This window comes from Odontomachus brunneus, unplaced genomic scaffold, assembly GCF_010583005.1.
Source record: "Odontomachus brunneus isolate Ranch 3 - 2012 unplaced genomic scaffold, Obru_v1 Obru_scaffold_133, whole genome shotgun sequence".
NCBI classification, from domain to species: domain Eukaryota; kingdom Metazoa; phylum Arthropoda; class Insecta; order Hymenoptera; family Formicidae; genus Odontomachus; species Odontomachus brunneus.
This window is the reverse complement of record NW_022639583.1, coordinates 156,234-174,245: the sequence shown is the minus strand read 5'-3', so window position 1 is coordinate 174,245 and position 18,012 is coordinate 156,234. Positions and strand designations below refer to the sequence as shown.

The 18,012-nt window shown below is 36.3% G+C and overlaps 3 protein-coding genes across 11 annotated transcripts in view; 2 read left to right on the top strand and 1 right to left on the bottom strand.

The window, feature by feature from the left end:
• LOC116850055 overlaps positions 1–4,045 on the bottom strand; it is a 19,105-nt gene extending 15,060 nt beyond the window's left edge. Inside the window, exon 1 of the mRNA XM_032827861.1 lies at positions 3,914–4,045. Within this exon, the coding sequence (XP_032683752.1) occupies positions 3,914–3,929 (16 nt within the window). The 5' untranslated portion in view covers positions 3,930–4,045. The remainder of the gene's footprint in view (positions 1–3,913) is intronic.
• The window catches only part of LOC116850053, a 21,058-nt gene extending 7,379 nt beyond the window's left edge, over positions 1–13,679 (top strand). For 3 of the 8 annotated variants that reach the window (XM_032827853.1, XM_032827856.1, XM_032827851.1), the window contains 2 exons: positions 11,352–11,615; positions 13,068–13,679. In XM_032827853.1, the coding sequence (XP_032683744.1) occupies positions 11,352–11,615; positions 13,068–13,324 (521 nt within the window). In that variant the 3' untranslated portion in view covers positions 13,325–13,679. Of the gene's footprint in view, positions 1–3,560; positions 4,014–4,059; positions 4,206–4,238; positions 4,597–7,504; positions 9,889–11,351; positions 11,616–13,067 lie in introns of those variants that run through there. The other 5 variants (XM_032827854.1, XM_032827852.1, XM_032827855.1 and 2 more) reach the window with 5 other exon arrangements.
• A 120-nt stretch (positions 13,680–13,799) lies between these two features.
• Positions 13,800–18,012, top strand: part of LOC116850056 — a 6,547-nt gene continuing 2,334 nt past the window's right edge. Inside the window, exons 1-3 of one of the 2 annotated variants that reach the window (XM_032827864.1) lie at positions 13,800–13,938; positions 14,616–14,705; positions 17,145–17,541. In XM_032827864.1, the coding sequence (XP_032683755.1) occupies positions 17,205–17,541 (337 nt within the window). In that variant the 5' untranslated portion in view covers positions 13,800–13,938; positions 14,616–14,705; positions 17,145–17,204. The other variant, XM_032827865.1, reaches the window with a different exon arrangement.

Genomic DNA, 18,012 nt, shown 5'->3' with positions numbered 1-18,012 from the left:
CTCTCTCTCTCTCTCTCTCTCTCTCTCTCTCTCTCTCTCTCTCTCTCTCTCTCTCTCTCTCTCTTCCCGAACAATCGGGGGGTTTTCCACCGGTGCAATCGCGCGCTGATTAACCGACAAATTCACAGGTACTACCAGAGGATCAATCGTGGCGGTCTGTCTGGTAGGAACGCGCCCGTTGCCCGTAGCTTTCGACGTAAATTAAGCGTCGCGGCACTGTAATTACGGTGGGAACAAAGCACGGGGCACGCGCGACGCGCGCGCGTCGAAGTTAAACACGGAGATATAATGGCACGAATTTGTCGCGGGCCAACACGGACACGCCGCTGCATCCGTTATCGGCGGCCGTTGCGACGACCACGCGCCGACTAACCTACAGGTAGGGTCGGCGGCGGCTGCAATTTAAAAGTCCATTTGTTCCTGGATAACGTCAGGAAACGCCGACGCCACCGGTACCGCGCATTTTATTCCAAAAATATTGCGCGCGGCTGAAAATTGTGCGCGGAGTCGGCGCACAGAGAAACTCCAAGCAAAAAAAAAAGAGAGCACGCGCGCGAGAGAAGGGAAGGGAAGCTCAAGCCTGATCTACAATACTCTCTTTGCGTTCAGTTTCTTGTTTTCTATCTTTTTCTGGCTTAAAGCTTAAGGTTTGAGTCAGAAAGAGATAAAGAGGAAAGAGCAGGAAGCAAAGAGCATATTGCTGATCAGGCTTAAATGTCTAATCGCGCGCAAAGATTCCCCTCCGGGGACTCCACGTGGTACCATTTATCAAGCATCAATCGCGAGACAAAAATGGTGTCTCATTTCGCATCCCCTTCACTCGCGACGACAGAGAGAATTGGAAGACGAAAGGATGGAACTCGCTTTAATTCGAACCATTTTTCCGCGCTATTGAATTCGTCCCAGTGTCTGCGTGAGTTCAAAAGGTTGCCGATGATCAAAAGTAAAGCTGTAGCGAGTTAAGCGATGTAAAATGTAGCTCGCACTATAATTAGAAGAGAACTAAGTTCCAAGAAGCGTGAACGCGTGTAACACGAGAATCGGCTCGTTGAGCTGAGCTAAGATCGCAAATGCCTGAGAGATACGCCGTTGTGATTTTCTCTCTATTATATACGTAATTTAGTAATACATCGTTAAGGTGCTCATGAATACTTTTAATTAGCCTTTTCATTTTCTATACGTATATTCAATTTAATATCTTAGTTTCTATTTTGATTCTTCACACATACACATACACACATATGCACGCTGAAATAAAAAAACTTGAACATTTATTTCTGCGAATAAACTTTATATTCTGCAAATAAATTCCCTAGTATTTTTCCTTAGTGCACACTCTCTTTCCCGATAAACATCTAAGAGCGTTTAAAACAACGCAGTTATATTAATCATTCTTTTTTTCTGATTTGTTGAATAACCAGAATTGTTGACGTTAAATTAAACGCTCATTTATATAGTTTTGCCATTTTGCAAACTGGTCCCAGCAGTAGAGCCGTCACGCTTCTAAAAAAAAACTTCGATTGACGTTAACCTTTGTCCTTTAAACCGTTCCGCATTGAGATAACATCGTATCGTCAGCCCTCCAATTTTTGGCGCCATAAATAAACAATTCCTCTCGTGGAAAGAGATCTTTTTCATTTGCTTGAAACGTTTGTTACGCGCGGCAATAATTGTTCTGTGCAGTTTTCAGGCATTTCAATAATTAGTGTTTGCGTATAAAACGTATGAAATTTTACGAGTTTGTTGCTATAGCGGTTTAGAGCTATTACCATAAATTAATAAATCCGTTGTTATCAGTAAAATATATTTGCACGCGTACGAATACTATCAATACCAATACTAATATCCTTTGAAAATTGATTACTGCGACATTTCGTGAAAATTATATCCTTTTTTTATTAACCAATATTGTCATCGCGACATATGGTAATCTCGCCGATTGGCACACTAAGTATAATTTTTTTCGACTCTTTTCCGGACTCTGTTATTTGTCCTAAGAGAAAAAAGTGGATAACGACTGCATATCTTAATGCGTCATGCATATATAAACGAACGAGGAAAAAATTCATTAGCGAAGTGCCATTTGCAAAGACAATTTAATATATTAATAAGATGACCAGATTTCCTTGTCCCAAATCCGTGACATTTCGTGAATGTATGAAACTGGGGGAAGAAGAGGAAGAAATATCGCTGAAAATTATTATATTTATATAACATAATTTATATATATATATATATACATATATATCATTATTAAATAAATAAATAATTATTATATGTAAAATAATATTTTATTTATAGACATATATATGTGTGAAAAATTATAATCTAACACAATGAAGGCCTGCTATATACAGCACAAAAATAGAGACTATTGCTAAGATAAAACAATTTATTTATTATTCTTACTTAGCCCTAAAATCCTAAACATAAACAAATTAGATAAACTGTAAACATGGGTTTTTGGGTTAATTTTATGTGCATTTTTAATTTTCTCATAACTTCCGTAAAAATGATGTAAATTTATTCCTCTTTTTCTTAAATCCACGTAAAAACATTGAGTAATGTAAATCTATTAATATCTTTGTACGATTCAATAAAGTTGAAAAAAATTACAATGAAAAACAAAAGACACGTTTTTAAGAACGGTCACGCTTGAAAAGTTGGTAAGTGTTACCCGTGTTTAGGCTTCCAGGATTAAAATGAAGAGAAAGGAGAGCGAAGCTACTGTACATATTTACCAGGCTGTGAATTTTCTTGAGAAAGTCTTTCTTTATCAGAAAGAGAAGTATTTGAAACATCCTCTGGATAAACCAGCACAATTTGGCCCGAATCCGGGACAAAGGGTCGAAAACCGGGACTGTCCCGGAAAGAAAGGGATGTCTGGCTAATGATTCCTTCGGTTTCTTTCTTGTTACGTCGTGCGTACAGCTTGAGGGAAGGTATTACACGGCGGGAAGCGTGAATTTCTTTCATGTCGGAATTACATGAATTACACGTTGAAGTTTCCTCCGGACTAAAGAACGCGATAACACAATTCGCGCCGCCGTGAAAGTCCCGATGTCGACGCAATCTAGATTCAGCTCTAACGTTCCGTAATACACTTAATCCGCTTACACATCGTAAAAGAAGGACACCACTGTTATCGCGCTTTAGACGCAACGTCGCTTAAGAATTCGCGTCGTCGTTAATTCCCGTTGAAGATAAGATAATGCTATTAACGTTTCTCTCACGATAGTACACCACGTCGGCGCGTCTTCCTCAGTAAGCAAAATTAGTTAATTATCGCACGAAAATTTTCGCCCGCCTGATTACACCGCGTTTTCAGCTCCGATCGATTTGATTCGTGAAAGTTTCGCCGTTGAATCGATTAGCATAAGCTAATCCGGTCCCGGCGGGTCTCAAGTTGACAATTGCGTCACTCTTCTCGCTCTGGTCCCGCAGGTCCGTAGTACGCACTATGCAAAGATGCGTGCGCATGTGCAACGCTCGCGCGGCCTTGACGTGGCACCAACGCACGCGCGACAATTGCATGCATTTTATTTGCGAGACGGCCAAGTTAACGGCCAGTATTGTTCACACTAGCCTCTCACCGGTTGCGTTTGGCTACTGTCCGCGTCGCGCGACACCGTATTGAGAAAGAAATCACGAGCATACAAATCAATCCCGATGACGCGCGGCTAATGTGCAGTTCCGTTCGTTGTTTGCCAGAGATTGCAGTGGAATCGGTAGTATCGTCGACAAGAGAATCGTCACGATTTCTTTGAACGATCTTGCGCGACCTCGCAGCACGGCTTCACTTCGAAGCTGCAGTGCCGAGAGAAAAAAAGAGAGAGAAAGAGAGAGAAAGAGAGAGAGAGAGAAAGGGAAAATTTATGACTTGCATTAAATACTTTGATGACTAGATACTTACAAAAATGAATTTGCATGATAATCACGTTGAAACTACTGCTCGAAAAGTTGGAGCGCTACGTCACCGATGCCGCCTATGATTCGAATACACACGACTCGAGGTTAATGTGAAACGTGTTTTCGCCGTCGGACGCGATTCGGTTATGACATATGCTTATTTTGCGCATTCCCGAATCCGGCTCTGGTGTTTGAATTTCTTACGTATGAGCGTGCCGATCGCCTAGCAACGAATAGAAATCGCTAGGTTGGCTGACTTGACGGCATTACGTAGCGCGCAAACAACGCGCCGAGAGGTAAATGCGAAGAAGCGGCCTGGAATTTGCGCGTTGCACACGCCTGCCGTGCGAATTCGCACGCGTTTCACTGCAAGCGCGTCGAGCGCGCAAAGACGTGTTTTGAAATTATAATTTAAATAACAAATCGCGCGCAGATTGAACGAATAAACTAACGAACCGCCATGATACTGTTGATACGTGACCTCATTATTTTCACGTCAAAACGGGCTTCCAATGATATTAACAAAGAAAAGAGAAAATATTTTTATCGAAACGTCCATTGCAATACGCTGATCTCGTAGTTCAACAGAATTAACGAGACATCCTTCACGCAATCGCCATGTATGCTTAAGTGGAAGGTACAGGGCGTTTTAGCAAAGGTGGACACTCTCTTAGAGAATAGTACACGGTAAAAAAACATTTTGCATTTGTGTTGAAATCAATCTGCGTAGGTATTTTTGTGTTAAATTTTCAACATGTCCGCGTGTTATTAACATACTGTCGTTGTGTTATTTTCATTATTCCGCGTTGAATTCATGTTTACTATTTTTTAATGTTCACTGAGAGAAATTATCCGATAAAAAATTAACAAACGGATATCTCCGATCAAAATACCGATGAATATTTATATCCGATCAAATCAAATACTTTCGATCATAATGGCATTTCATCAAAAATTATAAACCGATATTTCTCATTGAATGTTTCCTAATCGGACATAAAAATTAATCGGTATTTTGATCGAAAATATATGTTTGTTAATTTCTTGTCAAATAATTTCTCTCAATGTTGGAATAACACAATAGCGTCCAAGTCACATTTTTGTGTTAATTTCTGGGATATTATTTGCGCTATCTGTTTATGTATTTATCTTGTGTTAAATTAACATAAAAATTAAATTGAATAAATCAGGATATGTGAAATATGTTAAATTTAATTCAAAAATTTTTACAGTGTTATGATTTGTTATAATTTTGGACAAATGCACATTTCTTCTAAATTAAATTCTTTTTAATTTAATTTAATTTCTCAATTAATTTCTTCTTAATTAATTCAATTTTATCTCACGCAACATCATTATCTTATTGTTTGAATAAAGTTTCAGCTTTCATCGTTTAAACGCGTTTTCCTAAAAAACTAACTGCTTCTTCGAAATCGAACATTTTTTCTTTGGAGAAAGGTCTAAAAAATTTAAGAGAGTCTTCAAAAATAAAAAAATCCTACTAGCCTTAAAGTTTGGAAATTAAGGAATTTAGAGAGAATGCTCTAGTCAGTATAGAAATAATATGAAAATTTACCAGAATTTGGTAAGCAATATATAAAAGTTATAGGAAATGCTTTTTAGATTCTAACTTCGAAAATAAATCTCTCAGCAATAATGTGCTGAGAAAAAACAATGAAATTTTGACGTTATTTTCATCTAATTTATACGTCCCTAAGAGATTGGCCACATTTATTGAAGCACCCTGTATACTGTAAGAGCTGAAAGGAGGACAAACGACAGATGAATTCGATTACCGTGTATTGCAGTGTTCTTGAACTCGTAAACTCCGCGGTTTAATTTTAATCGCATTCTTCTTGAATCGCTCTATTTGAAAAATTTACCACCCTACTTGAAAAATTTACTGACAAAATATTAATTTTTTTCTACAAAGCGTATGTGTATTAATTGGACAAGTGTTTTTATATGACTACACTTTTATATAAGTAACAAATTATATGTAAGTAAAAATTATATTTTATATAAGTAAAAATACACAGTATAATGGCTTTAATATTTATTATAGGCCTAGTCTTAATCGAATATCTAGAACTCTAAATTGAAATCTGAATATCTGAGACGAATTTTAAGTAATAACTAGAAATATGAGTCTTTGAATTAGATGAGAGTCTTTCAGTTAAATCGCGATTACAGATACAAATTTGTAAGATATATCACGTATAACATAATTCAACTGAAAAACTTGCATCTGATTCTGAATAAAAATCTGAGTATCTTACATGAGACAAGTTTCATGTGATAACTATTAATTTGGATCTACGTTATCGACATTTTTGTCCTCCACTTTGGCGTTCCTTTAACACCGGGACGTTTCATCGCAACTGCCGTGTGCTTGTCCAGCTGTCTTTTTTTGGCTTTTTCTTTTTTTTTTCTTTTTTTTCAGAAAATTTACCGTTGATTTTAACATTCAGTATTACGACGTGTATGTACGACATGTATGTCATTGCATGATGATACGGCTGTAGCGAATTACCGTAAATGCCACGCATTGCCGTTTTGCCTGCGCGCTCTGACAGAAACCGCCTTCATACCCGGAAATTATGTGGCGTGAATTCAGTGCTTCAGCGTTCGACAGCCTGTCTGAGTACATTTTCCGGCGCCACGACGTTAGACGCCCATGTCTCGCGGAAGCGTGACCTCTGACGTTTTAAGATCGTATATTATCACTGTGTTGTGAGAGCTACTTCCCCCCTCACCTCACCCGTGGTCATGTAAATCGCGTAAAGAGCGTGGTTCTATCTAAAGATATGCGATATTTTGCGATTGCAAAGTCATAGGTAAAAGAAACAAGTTTCCATTAGCACAAACCAAGGCTAGCTTTCGCCCATAAAAAATCATGCTATGTGTTTGGTAAGATTGGAAGGGAATAGTATATATTATAAGCTCTTACCAAACAATGAAACTATCAATTCTGCTAAATGCTGTCTTCAACTTGGACCAACTGAAGATAGCGATCGACGAGAAACCTCGGAATTGGCGAATCGTAAAAGCGTTGTTTTTCATCATGACAACGCGAAGCTATATGTGCACATGGAAAAATTACCTTAAAATCAATAAATATTTCTTTGATGAATGCCATTAACATATTTATTTAAATATAAATTCTCTTTATTTCAACCAAATATTGTTTACTTAAATCAGATAAATAATATTTGATTTAAATAAAGAGAATTTAGATTCAAGTAAATATGTTAATGAAACTCATCAAAAAAATATTTATTGATTTTAAGATAATTTTTCCCTCAGTGTGTCTTTGAAAAAAACCGGAAAAAATTTTTGAACTGGAAATTAGGGTGTCTTAGTTGACCCAAAATATTCTCCTGACTTGCACCTTCGGCGAATCGTAAAAGCATTGTTTTTCATCATGATAACGCGTAACTATATGTGCACATGGAAAAATTACCTTAAAATCAATAAATATTTCAATAATCAATAAATCAATAAATATTGATGAGTGCCATTAATATATTTAAATATAAATTCTCTTTATTTAAACCAAATATTGTTTACTTAAATCAGATAAACAATATTTGATTTAAATAAAGAGAATTTAGATTCAAGTAAATATGTTAATGACACTCATCAAAAAAATATTTATTGATTTTAAGATAATTAATCCTTCGGGTTCTGTTCCGTTTAAAGCAGCTTGAACAGTAAAGAGTATCAATTTTTTGAGACCGTCAAAATTCACTTGGATAACTTCTCTAATGAAAAACCGACCCAATTTTACACTGACGGGATAATGAAGCTAGCTAGAAGATGGCTCGTCCGAAAAAGCGGTGCATACATTATTGATTAAGGTTGCATCTTAATATTTAATTTTTGAGTTTTAATTGCCGCAAGAAAACCCGAACGAACTTTCTGACCGACCCAGTACGAGCGAGAGACCCGTAATACGCAAGTAGGGCAAGCAAGACCGATTACGGAAGGAAATAAACATTCAAACGACGCGTGACCTCCCGCTTCGTAAACACTCAATAGCACCGACGTGCAAGCGCGTGAGTCATTAGTGACGTCTTTGTGTTGAATGCTCAGTTTGTCGCGGTCATTAACGATAAGTACGTAAGTGTAGGTGCGCGCGCTCGCCGAAGTGGAATTTCTTCATTTTCATGCAACACCTGCGCTCACGCCTCGGTCGTCTCAATTAGCTGTTTTGTCGATGAATCAGAACAGAAAACGATCTTCTTACACTGGAAACGTGTACTTAGCCGGACTGATCAACAAAATTCTCTAATAAATACGACGCGCTGATTGCACCGCGTAAATTCAGTTCCCGACGCGATTTTCGCTTAGAGTGCGAACAATATCTCATTCTTGTCGTCCGTTCACCTCGACGTCTGGCGAATGAAACTTTTATTCGTACAAATGCATCTGCAAATTTCACCGTGTTCTCGCGTAAAGAGGATTACCTATGAGCGAAATTATTTTTCTCGATCGCGTGACGCAATACGACGAAGAAATTCTGGCACTGATGATTACGCACTGGCTCGTCTCATGAATAAAAATAGACGTTACTTTTTGTTCATCAAGCGGTCCATAACTGTAAATAATGGCCTATATTCCATTAGCGCGGCTAATTCTGCTCTAAGAATGCGCGATGCGTCGACGCGTTTCACACGCAAACAGAGTAACAACAGCTCGTCAGGAAAAATTTTTGCTCGCTGTTACTGCTTTTCCAAATACATTAACGTTGAGTAACCTCTTGGCATTACGCTCGTAGAATCCTTCCTCCTTTTTCTACACACTTAATTATTTATTACTTTCTTTCCCAACCGTATTAATAGGAGAAAGTTGCGCTTTTCGCAGGCTCGAGATACGGTGAAAAGGCAGCTCTAATATAATTACAAGTCTAATATAATTATACAGTCTAATATAATTATACAATAATTACAAGCTCTAATATAATTATACAGTCAATTCGGATACGCTCGTTCGCGTGATACAAGAATCTACGAATGTTACCCATTTCGGATATAACCGGTTTGTTTGTCGAATCAAGTCGGCCATATCCCCGGACAACGCAATCTCTACACTCGTCGTCGATTCTTCTCTCAAAAAAAAGAGATGAAAAAAAAAACGATCAAACGCACACGTGCAGCTTTTTGCTGCATATCCATCGTTCTATAGGTAGAAGTTTGATTCGGTCGATGACACGACGTCACATGCGTAACTTTTTTGCGCATCGAGCGTCGGCGAGTCACAGCGACGAGTGTCACATTCGGCGCCAGAGTGACTCCCGAAGCGGCGCGCGACAACGACGTCATTCGCAAGAAGAAAACAAAAAACGGAAAAAGTAGAGACGAGCGATAAAACGGGAGTGCGTGAATGTGCGACGGGCGACGGAGAGAAGTCGAGATGCACAACATGCTCGCGAGTGAATCAGGAAGAAATCAAAGAGAGAGAAAGAGAGAGGGAGTGAGAGAGAGAGAAAAAGAGGGAGAGAGAGAAAGAGAGAATGCATTCACGATGAAGGCGCTACCGTGAAGCGCATGGCAATCCGAATTTCCATCGTTATATGAACGGCTCATGCATTTTTTTACAGACACACGCGCCTCGACGCTCGGTTGGCGCCAAAACCATTGATTAAACCTCGCCGACGCCGACCTATTTTTCCCCTTTCGCGACCTCCTCTTTCTCTCTTCTGTCCTCCCGGCATTTCAGCTCCTCACGCGCTACACACGCGTTTCGCACACGCGAACTACTCGACCAACGGACACAGTGATACGTCACGCCCGCGTTATTGCCGCGTCGATTGAGAAGCACTGACATCACTTGGGCCTCAACTAATCCATAAATATTGTTCTCTCGTGGAGAATCGCAAAATCTATCGCGTACGAGTTTTGAAGTCGAAAATCGACACTCTATAACCCGACTAGAAACTTTGATCAACTACCTGATATTGTACAAAGATCTATTTGGGTAAATGTAAAGTAATGCTAAATATGATATACCTTATAATATCCTAATTATATTTACATATATTTATATATATATATATACTTATGTTTATAATAAGTTTAAATAATAAATTTTATTTTCATATCATTATTTTCAAAAAATTTGTTTCTACATTTTTTTATTTCAAACAATCAATTTCAAGCAAGCAAAACATTTATGTAATTAATTCACATAAATTTCATATAAGATTTAAATAAATCGTTCTTTATTATTATCAAAAGTATTTTTTATAATTAAATACAAGTTACTAAGAAACTGTTAATATAGAAGTTGTTTTTAAGTTTGCAACGCATTATAATGTGTAATATTAATATTGTATTAAAATCTGAAAATTGGCAAATTATATAATATATTATAAGTAAATACATTTCTACAGAATTATTTTTATTTTATATCATATAATTCTCTTCTTAATCTAAAACAAAACGTGATAAGGATTCAATAGAGTAATTTAATAAGGACTTCACTAGAAGAATCTTTAATAAGGTCCTAATATCTACACTATGTTACATGACTCGCTAGGACCCGATAGTATTATTTATTCGGATCTGATAACCAATTGAGGTTAACCTGATCAGGGTCATGGGATAAATTTCTAGTCGGGAAGATGCGAACGCGACGCGACGTTAGATTCTCCTCCACGATATCGACGATATCGCGATGCTTTATGTGGGAATACGTTTCGATCGGATGGCGATTTGATGGAATGATAATAAATTCCCTCCAGACGGCGAGGCAGCCGTTTTTTTCCTCGATCTTTCATTTGCAATAAATCTTCCTTTCTCCTTTTTGCTTTGAGCCGCGATTTCCACATTATTCCGCGCGTTGTTAATCGTATGTTTATATTAATTAATTGAGTAAAGACAGGGTGAATTATTACGCGGCAGTATAAGAGTCTTTTCTGTATATCGTACACTCTGAGAAAAAATATCTATCAAATAGAAAATATTTATCCGTAGTCGGGGGATTATTAATATAAAATATTTTTCAAAGAAATTCAAATAAAAAAAATACATATTTTAAATTTCTAAGAAAATATAAATTTTCTTGAAACCTTTCATGAAAGCAATTGTTTGTTTAAATAAAAGAATTTAGATTTAAATAAATGTGTTATAAGAGAGTACTCACCGAATAAATACTTTTTATTTCTTAGATCTTTCTTCTCTCGGTGTATCTGCTCCTAAATATTCTAGGGATTAAATTTGTAAAATATACACGGAAGAAGCATTATATAAAGAATATCTTGGCTGAATGGTTATTCTAAAAAATATTAATATTATTTTTCGCTCATATGGATATATATATACACACACACACACATACACACAAAAAGGTTGAGGGAATCATATACTGACTTTTCTTAAGTACTTATGCTCCTCCTTCGAAATATTGAAAAATGGATAAGCGTGATTTGTTGTTTGCAGAAATGACTTCGTTATCGGGAGAGAGAGCGTATCTAGACAAAGTAACGGAAAAAGACGTGTATGATGAAGGGAGCTTGGAGCCTTTTCTACCAAAACAACGACCACCCATTGCTTTCATTTATTTGCCGCCCTCTGAACAATCTTCCGATAATCCTTACGCGACTCAACCAGCTTACAATCCGTCTTACAAGTCGACCTTGAACGATACCACCGGCCGCGATGGTATCACCGAAAATAACGAAGGAAACGAAATAAGAGACGAAGGTACATCTTACGCTGAGTCGGAAGACACAACGACCGACTCGAAAGATACTCAAATGTAACTCGTCAATAGTATTGAAATCCTATTTGAGAAATTCCGGCCCCGTCATACATGCAACATTTCTTCATACGGCAGCAAATAACAGCGATATTAACAAGTAGCACAAAAGCTAGATATTGCAATGCGCTCGGATATTTGTTTGAATATTCCGCGAGCATCCGTTTGACATCTCTGCTGTATGGAGAGATCAAGAAAGACTTGACATTTCTCACGATTAAACGCGAAATATTTGTAAAAAGTTCACATAATAAAGAGAAATGAGAGAATATAAAAATATTTAATAACAATTTATGAAATTTTCTAATATATTGTATGAAAAAAAAAAGTTTGATTGGGTGAAGCAATTTCTGATGAAATATGAACGATTCTGATCCAAATTACCAGAATTCTGTTTAAGAGGTTACAGATCCTTTAAATATAATTATTATCGCAGAGCGGAATTAAAAAAGAATATTTCGCAAAATAAGAGTTATAAAAAATATAATTTAATCTTTTCACTGAAAAATTCAAGATTGTAAGGTAAATAAATAGAAAATGGTTTTGAAATTTGCAACTATAATCCTAATTCTCTCTAAAAGAAGGCATGTAGAGATTTAATTGTTGCCGCTTTTCCGCGATGCTAATTGGTTCTCTCGCTTAGCTCACTTCATATCGGCTGCGACTTGCTTCATGTCGTTTGCGCCTGTCAAATTACCAGGCAAATAGCTGTCATCTCGTTGGTTAGGTCACGAAAAAAAAATACAGAAGAGATATGTCTCTCCTTGTCTCTCCCTGTCTCTCCCTGTCTCTCCCTGTCACTCCCTCTCTCTCTCTATTTCTCCCTGCCTCTCCCTGTGTCTCCCCGTCTCTCCCCGTCTCTCCGTGTCTCTCCCTGTCTCTCTCTATACTTATTAATTAATTAAAATTATATTTTAATTTAATTTTAATTTAATTTTTATTTTACATTTTTAATTGTTTTTTACTAGCTATATGACGTGCGCTACGCGCGCACATGTATTGTTCTAGTGAATAAAAAAAAGAATTGATACTGATTTCACATCACTTTTGTTGGGACGATAAAGGCCATATTGAAGCATAATTCTTCTGAAAAATAGAATTGAAATAGATACAGTGATATTAATATTCAGTGATGTAAAATCTAATTGTTTTATATGATATTGTTAATAGACATATAGAAAATCCATATTAATTTACGACTTTCTACAACTCCTCGAATTTTATGTAATTATTATTTCTGTCAGGGTCCGCTTCAATTAATTATAAAAGTTTTGATAATTGAGAACATCGATAACCTCAATTGGAATTCTAATATTATTCATATTTCATCAGAAATTAATTTATCTAATCAAACTTTTTTTCGTGTGCTAACGTAAATAAATATTTTTAATTTTCAGAGAACTGCGTGACCTACTGCATCATCGGCATAGTAATACTAGTTATCGTCAGCGTTATCATCGGAATCATATACTTCCTAATACAACATCCGAAATTCGCACGTGCCATGTACAATGCGATAGAGGCCGACACAACTGACGGAAACGCGACGTCAGTGAAGAAGATAACGGCAGTTGCGAATCAATTAGGGAGGATGGCAAACAAGACTTCTACCATGACTATTGAGCCATCTAAAATACACGAGGATAATGACTAAGCTCGACGTATATGAGGATTGAAATCCTCGTGAGATGTCTCGCAAATATGAATAAATCATAGATTAGACTCTCAGGGATCGTCATAATTAATGTAGACATGTCGACTCAATTTAATATTGATTTTCGTTCGCGCAGTCGAATGGTTGACACAAAAATTCCGTAATTGTGAGAACTGATATGTTGTTATGGTACTTTTTTATTCTGCGAAAGAACGTTCTGTGAAAGAACGATTGACATTATGTATATTTTACAGCGACAATAAACGACAAGTATATATAATAAGAAAGAGAATAAGTAGAAACAGCGACTCTGACAAGTAATTCTTGAGAAATAAAAGCCGTCGTCTTCATAAAAGTCATCATAAATTGATTCTACGTTGCATGATTCCAGCTGCGATCTCGTATCGCTCGATTACAGGAACGCACGAAGTGTTGTGCGCACTCATTCAAACCTCCCGCCTCTCCTTCGGTCTCTATAGTGGGAGTGATTTTTCATGCTGGTAACAGATAACATTAATGTTGGCACAACTGTTTGCATTCCACAGAAGATGAGTGTTCAACGGTGGCAATTCAGAGACAGCGTATTAAAGACGCGTGTCATGAGCGGCCAGCAAGTGAGTGTTTCTCCATTTTGGAGTCGAATTTTTACCGTCGAATTCGCGGAATTAAATTCACGTAGAGACAGTTCGCGCTGAATCACCGTGTAGATCCGTTCGATATTACCGTGTGCCTTTGTTCGAATCAAAATATATCAATAATCTAATCTTACGATAATATATTTGCATGTCTCGATAACAGGTAAGCAAAACTGAATTTTAATCAATCTCCCGTCGTGAATTATTGCGTAGCACAACGTAGATTATCAAAGCTATTACTGAAGATCTCGTAATATTTCCAACATGGATGTGTGCACGGATTGCTTGCTAGAACACTTGCAATGAATTGCATACGTTGGATCAAATTGCGTAGCATTACGTAAAATTGCAAATGATTGAGGAAATCGGCACGCCGGCACAGCATTGCTGCCGTGTTGGAACGAAATATTTGCCGAGGAGCGTTTAATATTGCGCGAGAAAAAAAGTGACTCGTTCAAATTTAATGACCGATAAAGGCTATACGTCACGCGGTTATTTTATCAGAACATTGATATGTAAGTGCTTTGTTAGCCTCACGGACATCAAATTACGCGACTCTGCCAGAGTTCCTCGCGATGTCGAGGTCAAAAAAGCGACATTGAGATATCATAACTGTGAACGTAAAGTTCCCGTATAGTTATCGTGATTCTTTACAGGTGCGCACGAGTGTCTGACCGCACAAATCCACACGCTGTGAAACATCGGTGACGTCATTGACATCACAAGAAGGCAACAATATATACCAGGTATTGCTTTTTCCTCGTGTGCTCTTTACTTAACCTTAGTTATCAGATTTATCATTCACTGTAAGACCTAAATGTCAGCTATATTCTTCGATATATCTTAACATAATCTAGCAAAGCATATTCTTCAAATTCGTTAAAAATACACGTACACGAAAAAGATATTGTAGTGAAAATTACAATAAAATCTTTGCAATATTGGGCTATAGATGAGAGTTATGATTGAAATATATACTTGGTTAAAAATATTATGCACAAAATTATTGTAACACTTAAATGTTTCTTTTATATTATAAAATATTGTAAATATCTAATAGATCGCCGGATTTACTATAATAACTTACATTTGGTATAGTCCAGCTTTACGAAAAACATATTTATAATATGTTTAAACGTATCGATGATTAAACTTCTAATTCCAGATAATTTCAGATAATCTAATTTTTTCCTCAAGTTCTGATTAACCGATTATTATTCTGTGAATAACTTAACCGATTGTTATTTAAGATCTTTTATCAATGCACAAAAATCGCTTGATAGCGTGAATTGTTTGATGAATCTGAGCTGTGTTATTCACAAAAAAAAATAATGGTTTCATTATATAACCGTTGAATCCCATTAATTTCCGATAGATGGAATTTCAAAGTAATAATATTGCTCGGAATAAAAACTCATATACATTGCCGTCACTTTTCCGCAGTTTTGTATTTTTAAGCATGGATCTGTTTGTACGCAATAACGCGGAGTGTCTTCGTATTAATCGTTTATCCCGTTATTCACTGTGACGTACAGGAAATCTCTTTCCTTGACGTTCTAATACATCATTATATTTCAAAACACGTTCATTTCTCTCATTATGGAAGATACGTTGATAAACAGGAAGCGATAAAAAAGATTAACTAAGTGCTTATCGCGAATATACAATAAAGATGGGTGTGATGCAAATTCGATACCGACTACACTACAGCGGCGTAATGTATGTATGCAAGAGAGATATGCATCCACAGTGTACACGCACTTCGCTTCACACAAATATATCAAACTCATTCGGAGAATATTACCACGTGTAACTGCTTTTAACGAGTCAACAAAAAATGTACGCTTATAGGATTACATCCGTTGAGTCAAGAGTAGAGGAGAGCGGTGCACAGAGAATCGCTTAACATTCTAAGATTAATAAAAAATTTATTACTTATAGGAAATGACCCAAAGTTGCTCAGCATATACCTACAAAGATTATGCATACGCAGACAAAGTGTTAGTTTAATAACTGTAAGAGATTTTATTTTAGACATTAAAATTGTTGGAAAGAAAAATGGTCCTCTGTGCCCCAAGCACGGGGCACAGAGGACCATGTATGATTTTCTATATATGTATGATAATATTTCGCATATCATACATATAAGTAGAAACAGAATAATAAAAATAAGTTTATCATTTCACTGATAACACATATATGTATATACGTGTATGTGTGAAAGCAACATATGAAGTGAAAAAAAAAATGTTTTATTGGCATTTCTTCCTTCATTTTTAAATAATAGGTACACAATAAGAACAATATATTTATTATATAATAACGAAAAAGTATTTATTTATTATAATTAATATATATATATTAATTATAATAAATAAATTGTGTATATATATATATAATTATATATATTATAATATATTATTATATATATTATTATATAATATATAATATATAATATATAATAATATATAATTATATATATTATTATATATTATATATATTATAATTATATTAATATATATATAATTATATGTAATAATTATATATAATTATTAATATATATATATATGTGTGTGTGTGTGTGTGTGTGTGTGTGTGTGTGTGTGTGTGTGTGTGTGTGTCCCCAACGATCCCGGATCTCTGTGCCCCAAACACACACTTTACAATAAAATATGCGTATATATGACAATGTAAAAATAATGTAAATATACACATAATTTCTTTAATGTATTGTGGATACGTTATGAAATTTGATTTCACAATAATAATATACAATAATAATAATACTATGTCATTACTTTATACGAACATATTAATATATATTTTAACAAGCGTACCTTCAAAAGTAATCTTTTTGCAGTTTTTTCGTTACAACTTTCTCTATGAAGTTTGTTTACATGCCTACTGTCATTACACTATTAGCGGTTGTCTGTTTATTGTAATTTCTTTATTTTCAAACAGATAGTGTTTGTTCACCTATGTTTTATAAGCGGTGGTCCTCTGTGCCCCGCTCTTCTCTACACTTTTAACGATGTTTCCTTTTTCGTTTTTCTTTATCTTAAATTTATAAATTTACAAACATGCATTTAATCAAAGTAACTGCGTTTTCAACTTTCTGAACACGCGCTCCGATGAATTGACTATTATTTTTCTTCAAGGATGATCACACGTTTCTTTGTTTCCAGATTCTCTCAAGTAGCCTCACTATAGTAAAGTGACGTGACGCGCCCGTTCAACACACAACAATGCCGTCATCATTTAATCAGCCAGATATTCCCACGATAAGTAAAATGGCACCGCCGTCATATGCGGAAGCGATGGCGCAAATCGCGACGAAGAACAGCTCGTGTGCAGCCCCGTACGGCCAGCCGCTGTCGACGACGACGTCGATGTACGACCAGAGCTGTTCGCAAATGCCCGGCTATCCGTCGTCCGCGCCCGCGAATAATTTTTATTCAAATATCTCCAACCAGCCGGCCTACAACCCGTCGTATGTTCCAATGGAATCGAGTCGCCGTACAACCACGCCCGCTATCGTTCGTATAGAACCGATACGGTCGCCAGAGAAGTTGTGTTGCGACGGTAAGTTTACGCGAATCTCATTAGACATCGATCGTTACGTTACTCGGAGTTTCAAGATGCACACAGACCGTTATAATAGACTTAAGCGCCTTAGAACCCTGAACGTGGGTAAAATTTAGCCAGACTTACCTTTCAGATATCACCGTTCTGGAATATATATCTTATCTTTATCATAACTTTCTCAACTTTATGGAGAGAGAGAACCGCAAAAATATTAATAGAATTATAATACGTATTCCTAGATTATTTCTATTCTGATTAGAGAAGAGACATTAAATTTTTAATTTAATTTTAGGATTAAGTCTTAGATTTAGTTATACAGCCCGTGTTATCTTATCATTTAAATTGCGTCATTCTGATAAATGATAGTAGTAATGTTTGTTTGTTTTGACTCTCGTGATATTTTAACTTGACTCGAGTAGTAAAAGTAGTAGTTGGCAACATAGAGAGAGAGAGAGAGAGGGGGGGGGG